This window comes from Nannospalax galili, unplaced genomic scaffold (assembly GCF_000622305.1).
Source record: "Nannospalax galili isolate Female #2095 unplaced genomic scaffold, S.galili_v1.0 scaffold218, whole genome shotgun sequence".
Classification (NCBI taxonomy): domain Eukaryota; kingdom Metazoa; phylum Chordata; class Mammalia; order Rodentia; family Spalacidae; genus Nannospalax; species Nannospalax galili.
The window spans coordinates 3239905-3247579 of record NW_008343207.1 but is presented as its reverse complement, the minus strand read 5'-3'; the positions used below and the strand labels follow the sequence as shown (position 1 = coordinate 3247579).

Here is a 7675-nt window from a genome sequence, read left to right as displayed (position 1 = left end):
CAAACATCTGTTCTCGACCAAAGTCCCAATTCCACCCACTTGGTGAACTGTGAGCTTACTGGGTTTGAAGCATTGGCTGCAGCCCAGAAAGTCCACACTCTACTGCACCTTGATTACTCAATCCTGTGACATTAGAGTCCCCTGTACAACTTGCAGGCAGCTCCACTGGAGTCTCACCTCCCTCTGCAGAGGCTCAGGTACCCAGGCTGGCTTTGAACTTCTGATTCTCCTGAGTTCTGGGATTACAGGTGTGTGACACTTGGGCTATCTGGCAATTGTTTCAGGCTTTTATGACCTAAGGAAGTGCCCCTTGAGACTTTTTCTGAGTTTTTATTAAGTTTCTTGTGACTTTCCAGAGCTTTCCTTTCTTTCCTCCACCAATTAATGCTCCTCTCTGGAGGAAATAGTTACACAACACTACTTCATTTAATCTTGTCGAACTTTGAGAAAGTCAGAATTGCCAGGTGTTGGAGGCAGCCTCCCTGGGAAATGGGAAAGGAGTGCAGTCAGGAACCCTGTGGTGTGCGGCTCTTCAGCCACCGGCAGGGGGCGGGCTGGCCCCGCTGGAATCGGCTCTCCGCACGTGACCGCCATCCTGCTCCGGAGCTTTGGGGCTTGACACGCAGTGGTTGCTATGGGGACAGAGCTTGGTTGGCAACCATCACTAGGGAGCGCGGAGAGGAGCTGGTGGCCGCTGCTTTGGGATCCCGGAGGCAGGACAACCCAAGTCTTTTGAAGAGTGAGGTGGGCGCGCCTGTGAGTCCTGGGAGGAGGGTATGGCCCTGCGGGGCTGGGTGCGGGTGGAGGGCTTCGCCGCGGCCCGCAGGTCGCTGAGCCCTGGGGCTGCCCAGGAAGGGGAGGTGGCCTGGACTTGGTGCCTAGGCGGACTGCACACCTGCCCCCCCCCCCCCCCCCCCCCCCGCGTGGCTGCCGGGGCATGCAACCTAGTCCAGTACGCGCTGGCGAAGTTGAGACGGGAATCATAGCGGCACTTTTTCAAACGGAAAAAATTAAATTCTAGCTCTAGCATAGTGAATAAATCACTTCTCTCAGCATCTCAGACCTTTTTTTTTAGTTATACAGATTAAGCTGGCCTAGAACTCCCAGTAATCCTCCTGTATCCACCTCCTGAATGCTGGGACTACAGGAGTGGGTTCAGCACTTCTGCCCTCAAACTCTTGTAGTAGGACTTAGAATATATCAGAGGACTTAGACTCATTTATTTATTTGGGGGTGCATACCGTAGCGCACGCGTCAGAGGACAAACCTTTGGGGGATCGGTTCTCGGTTCATCCTGTGGGTCTTCGGGATCAAACTCAGGAGGTCAGATTTGGCAGTAGCCGCCCTTACCTGCGCCTGTAGTTAGTTTGTTGTGATAAAACACTGACCAAAACCTTCTGGAGTGAGAGGATTTATTTGGCTTACATAATCCATTATCCAGGGAAGCCGAGGCAGGAACTGAAGCAGAGACCATGGAGGAATGTTGTTTACTGGCCTGCCTTTTTTTTTTTTTTTTTTTGGTCTTCTTGAGACAGGGTCTCCCTGTAGCCCCAGCTGCCCTGGAACTCACTATGTAGACCAGGCTGGCATTGAACTCACAGAGATCCGCCTGCCTCTGCCTCCTGAGTGCTGGGATTAAAGGCATACCTTTTTATACAACCTGGGTCCCCTTGCCAGGGATGGCACCATCCACAGCAATCAAGAAAATGCCCCACAGACATGCTCACAGGCCCTTCTGGTGGAGAATGAAATTCCTCAATTGAGGTTCTCTGTTCCTGGGTGACTCTAGTTTGTGTCAAACTGACGAAAATTAACCAGCAACCTGCTGAGCTGTCTCACCTACCTGAAGGACTTTTAAACTGTCAACTTCTTTGCAAAATCAGGGTTGGTTCATCCCCTTCAAGCACTGTGGCCTGGAACTGTGTTGAGCATTTGACATATTTTGCCCAGTCTTCACAATCACCCCAGAATTTAGGATTATTGTTTTTATCTGTGAGCAAATTTGACCTCTGAGGGGAAAGTGACTTGCCTCAGGTCACAGAACCACATTTGAGTCCAGGCTTGTACTGTAAAGCCTGCATTTTAGTCACTGGCTACCCTGATTCTTTTGTACCTATGTAGAATTTTTGCTAATGCCTGCCTTATGTATTTGCTGCCTATTGCTATATAAATTACTTAATGTGAGTTAGAAGGCTCTAAGATTATTCCTAGAAAGACAAGAGGCCCTGGGAAGCAATATTTTTAAGATCTGGGCCAGGCTTTTCCAAGAATATTCATTCTTTTTAGTTCCATGGAAAGGAATCAGAGCTCACCAGTATATTTCAAGAGGAAATTAAGGTGGGAAACAGAGGGCCCTGCTGACTCTTAATTGTCAAAATTTCTCTAGCGGAACCCCTACGGAGAAGAATGTCAGACGAAGAAGAATCCCCCCTAAAAGAAACAGAGGAGAGTGGAAAAACAGAAACAGAGGAGGAATATAATCCAAATTATAAAGGAGAAAGTCTTCAGCAGAGAATTGAGGACACATCAACATGGGAGGGGTCTCAGGAGGAAGAGGAGGGAGAGAAAGGGGTCGAGATGGAAGAGGAAGAACAGAGAGAACATGAAGAAGAGGAAGAGGGAGGTGAGGAAGAGGAAGAAGAGGGCAGGGGGGAGGAAGAGAAGGATAGTGAGGGGGAAGGAAAGGAGGAAGAGGAGGAGGAGGAGGAGGATATGGCTATTGAAAAAACTGAGAAAAATGTTGGAGAAGCCCCAGGGGAGACGTCAGGAGTCCGGAAGGGAACCACAAAGAAGCTTAAAAAAACTCCGAAGTCCACTTTCACTCTAGATGCCATTATTATCAGCTCTGAGTCAACATCAGGATCTTCACTGGTGAGTCATGGATTGTAACTCATCCTCTCATTCATTTAGAATCATTGGTTCCTTGTTCAGTATATGTCAGGCTATCGGTACAAAACCAAAGACACAATCCTGCGACTAGAGAGATGGCTCAGTTGTTAAGAAAGCTTGCTGCTCTTGCAGAGAAACCCAGTTGGGTTCCTAGAACCCACTTTGGACCGCTCATAACTGCCTGTAACTCTAGCTCCAGGGTATCCAATGCCCTTTCTGGACCCTTTGAGCACCTGCACACACATATGCGTGCGCACGTGTATGCACACACATACGCAAATCTTAAAAAAATAACAAGACCTATCAAGAGGCATGATTCTTTTTCTTTTTTTTTCTTTTCTTTTTTTTTTTTTTTTTTTTTTTTTTTTTTTGGTGTTTTTGAGACAGGGTTTCCCTGTGGCTCCAGCTGGCCTAGAACTCACTATGTAGATCAGGATGGCCTCAAACTAACAGAGATCTGCCTGTCTCTGCCTCCCAAGTGCTGGGACTAAAGGCTTGCACTACCACACTTGGCAATTCCTTTCTTTAGTGCAAAATGTTCCAGGGTCTCTATTAGTCTTCCAGGAAGGCCAACACAGACTGGCTGATTGGGCATGGAAAAGGACAGTAAGTCAAAAAATATAGCTGCAGGTACTGCATGTGGGATCACAATCTCTTGCATTTATTTATTTATTTATTTATTTATTTATTTATTTATTTATTGTCTTTTTGAGACAGGGTCTCTCTGTAATCCCAGCTGACCTGGAACTCGCTATATACCAAGCTGGCCTTGATTTTATAGACATCTGCCTGCCTCTACTTCTGGTGCTGAGATTAAAGGTGTATGCCACCATGCCAAGGCTCTTTTGTTTTTTGTTTCTTTTTAAGGATATCACTGGAAGTAGCAAGTCCTCCTTGCGCTCCCAAAGTCCTGAAACAAGTGAACTGTTAAGAGGTATCAGTTCACAACATGAAATTATTGATTTGGATCAAATTGAATCTCAGGAGCCACAGACCAGGCCTCCTAAAAGGCAGTCCTCAGTGAGAGTTGAGAGGGAAGCTGACCAGATTTCAGGAGACAGTTTGAGCCAAGAAGAAAGAGACAAGGAACCAAAAGAAGAAGAGGCAGAAGCAGAAAAGGTTAAAGAGAGACAAAGAAAACTACCCTTCCTCCTGGATAAGGAGAAAAGACAAAAAGCAGTGACCTCCAAGGAGTCACTCATGTCCACCTCCACAGAGGATACCTTGTTTCAAAAGGAAGACAGCACCAAGGTGTATCCTTTGGTAAGTGTAATGGGGCTTCATTCTCCCAGGGCTTGGGCAGCATTGTGAGACAGGGCAGTTGGGTACATGCGGCGGGGGAGCAGCTGGGAGTCACAGTGGAAAGATACTTTTTTTTAGTGTGTATGTGTATGCATGTATGTGTGTGAGAGAGAGCATTCCTCGTGTGTAAAGGCCAGAGGACAACCTTGGGTGTTGTTCCTCAGTCACTCCCCCCCCTCCTCCTTTTTGTGAAAGGGTCTCATTGGGCTAGAATCACAGGTAGTTCCCCCTCCCCCTCCTCCTCCTCAAAAAGATAGAGTTTTCCAATTGGACTGGAATTTGCAAAGCAGGCTAGGCTGGCTGGTCAGTGAGCCCCAAGGATCATCCTGTCTCTGCCTTCCCAGCACTGGGATTTCCATTCCTGACTTTTTTTGCTATGGGTTCTGCCAATCAAACTTGGTCCTCATGTTTGCTAAGCAAGCACCTTACATGTCCCTAGCATCCCCCAATACTGTTTGAATTAATATATATATATATATTTTGGGGGGGGGCTTCCTTTTGAAACAAGGTCTCTCTGTAGCCCCAGCTGTCCTGGAGCTCACTATGTAGACCAGGCTGGCCTTGAACTCACAGAGATCCACCTGCCTCTGCCTCCAGAGTGCTGGGATTAAAGGCGTGTGCCACCACGCCATCGAACTAATATTTTTTAGACAAACTGTCTTTTAAAGTTCTGGCAAGAGCTCTGGGAGGACATGTATGACAGAACATGAACTTGAAGAACATCTGGGTTCAATAGCATTGCTCATCAGGCAGGAAATTCCAGACATAGTTTGAGTGTTTCATAGGATGTTATTTCATGTGGGAGACTCAAAGTCCTCCTCCCTCTCTTTTTCTTTCCTCCCCGCTCCTTCCACTCTTTCTCCTTCTTCCTTCCCTTTTTCTCCTCTCTCCTTTTCCTTCTCTCCCATCTCTCTTCCTCTCTTTTCTCCTCTCAGACATTATTAATATTCCTCTTTCATGTCTACAGCCTCTCCTTTTCTACCTTAAGTAGGTAAATACCTTTAATATTTTACTAATTTTATGTATACGAGTGTTTGGTCTGCACATATGTAAAGGTATCGCACGTGTGCAATACCGATGGAGGCCAGAAGAGAGTATCAGAAGCCCTGAAAGTGAAGTAATAGTGGTTGTAAGCCACCATGTGGTTTCTGGGAACTGAACCTGGGTCCTCTGCAAAGAGCAGCAAGGGCTCTCCAGCCCTAGATGAATACCTTTTTTTTTTTCGGTCTTTTTGATTCAGGGTCTCCCTGTAGCTCCCACCTGGCCTGGACCTTACTATGTAGACCAGGCTGGCCTTGAACTCACAAAAATTCACCTGCCTCTGCCTCCCAAGTGCTGGGACTAAAGGTGTGCATGACCACACCTGGCAGATGAATACCTTTAAGAGCTCCCCAAACTCTAGTCAGAAGCTGACAAGGTTTGGCAGAAGGAAAGGCCCTGTGCAAAGCTCTGGAAGCCCCCCAAAATGTGACTTTGCTGCTGCTGACAGTATTCCAAGGAGGCACCATCTGTGAGGCATAAAAATATTATCATTTACCTAGGGAAGGGAGGAAAGGTTCCTCCCTTCTGCCTTCATCTGCTACTTTTTGAAGATGTTTCCCAGGATTCATTTTTGTTTTCCTTTTGCATGCCTTTGGAAAGTTGATGGTCTGTGAAGTACTTAACAGTTCTGAGCAGAGTTAGCCCTTTTAAATTGGAGGATGACCACAGGGTGATGACTAGTGAGAAATGTAGACACCCCCAAACTCTGTAGTTTTGACTTGCTTAGAGCAGGGGAGTTACAGGTCCTATCCCCAAATCCAAAGTTGTTCAGTCTGAGGGAAAGTGTGATTGAGTTTTAGAGTCCACTAAGACTTCTGTCTTGTCTAGTCCCCAGGCAATATCTCACTGAGAAAGAGGAATCTGTCAGGGCACTTGGACTGGACCAGAGCCAACCCCTAGTGTTGGGTGTCCTGCCAGTCTTGGTCTCATTGTGGGACCAAAACTTCTAGACCTTTGCAAATTTCCTTAGCTTTCAGGAGAGTTTCTTTCCTTTTTCTTTGCTTCCCTTTTCTTTCTCTCTTTTTTTTTCTTTTGTTTAAACTAAGCAACATTCTTTTTTCTTTTTCTCTTTCTTTCTTTTTTGTTTGTTTTTTAAGACAGGGTCTCCCTGTAGCCACACAGGCCTGGAACTCACTCTGTAGACTAGGCTGGCCTCGATTTCACAGAGATCTACCTGTCTCTGCCTCCAGAGTGCTGGGATTAAAGGTATGGCACTACCATGCCCAGCATAACATTTAAAAAAAAATCAGCTGGGCGTGGCGGCACACGCCTTTAATCCCAGCACTTGGGAGGTAGAGGCAGGAAGATCTCTATGAGTTCAAGGCCAGCCTGGTCTACATAGTGAGTTCCAGGACAGCTGGGGCTACAGGGAGACCCTGTCTCAAAAAGACCAAAAAAAAAAAAAAAATCAAACACGAGACATATGTGAAGGCGGAGATTCCTCTTTCCACACGCATTCACGTGCCAATCCCACTTTCCCAAGGTGACTGACTGTTGTTGCAGTTTGGGAGGACTGCAGCATTCCTGATCTTCTCCACACAAGTACAAGTGTGCTGTCTGCTCATGGGTGCATAAGTGTATGTACACACAACTCACACTAAATGGTTTTTCTCTTCTCTTTTGAGACAAGATTTTGATAGGTAGCCCAGGCTGGTATCCAACTTGTAACTCTCCTGCCTCTGCCTTCTGAGTACTAGGAATATAGGCACATACCAGACTTTCTTTGTGTGTGTGAGGGAGAGGTGGTACGTGTGTGTGTGTGTGTGTGCAGGTGCATGTGGAAGCCCAGAGCTAATGTCTGGTGATTTATCACTCTTCACCTTATTTATATTTATTTTTAAATTTTATCCTACATTTATTGGTGTGTGTGTGTGTGTGTGTGTGTGTGTGTGTGTGTGTGTGTGTAACAGGCATATGCATGCCATAGTTTGTGTGTGGAGGTCAGAGGACAAGTTATTGGAATCAGCTTCCTCCTTGGGTTCCAGGGATTGAACTCAAGTTGTCAGACTTAGTGGTAAGCACTTTTACCCTCTGAGTTGTCTCCCTGGTCTTCTACTTTATTTATTACAATTTTTCATTTATCTTTATTTATTATTGTTTTGGTTTTTAAATTTATTATTTATTTTCTTGTATGTGTATGAATGTATTGCCTGCATGTATGTAACTGTACCCGTGTTGTGCAGTGCCCAAGGAGGTCAGAAGAGGGTGTCAGATTCCCCTGGAACTGGAGTTATGGATAGTTATTAGCTTCCATGTGAGTGCTGTAACTGAACCCAGGTCCTCTGTAAGAGCAGCCAGTGCTCTTAACCACTGAGCCATCTCTCCAGCTTTCCTTTTTGTAAACCATTGAGATTCTCTTTATTTCTGCAATATGTGAAAACTCAATAGGTCTTGGAAGATTTCCTATACCAACACACATGGCTCCACTTCTCTCTCTCTCTCT

At 46.0% G+C, this 7675-nt stretch overlaps 1 protein-coding gene across 1 annotated transcript in view; it reads left to right on the top strand.

Moving 5' to 3' along the window:
- Positions 1–619: 619 nt before the first annotated feature.
- The window catches only part of Wdr66 (WD repeat domain 66), an 88523-nt gene continuing 81467 nt past the window's right edge, over positions 620–7675 (top strand). The window contains exons 1-4 of the mRNA XM_029566613.1: positions 620–744; positions 2387–2607; positions 2686–2871; positions 3757–4152. Coding sequence (XP_029422473.1) covers positions 2407–2607; positions 2686–2871; positions 3757–4152 — 783 coding nt within the window. The 5' untranslated portion in view covers positions 620–744; positions 2387–2406. The remainder of the gene's footprint in view (positions 745–2386; positions 2608–2685; positions 2872–3756; positions 4153–7675) is intronic.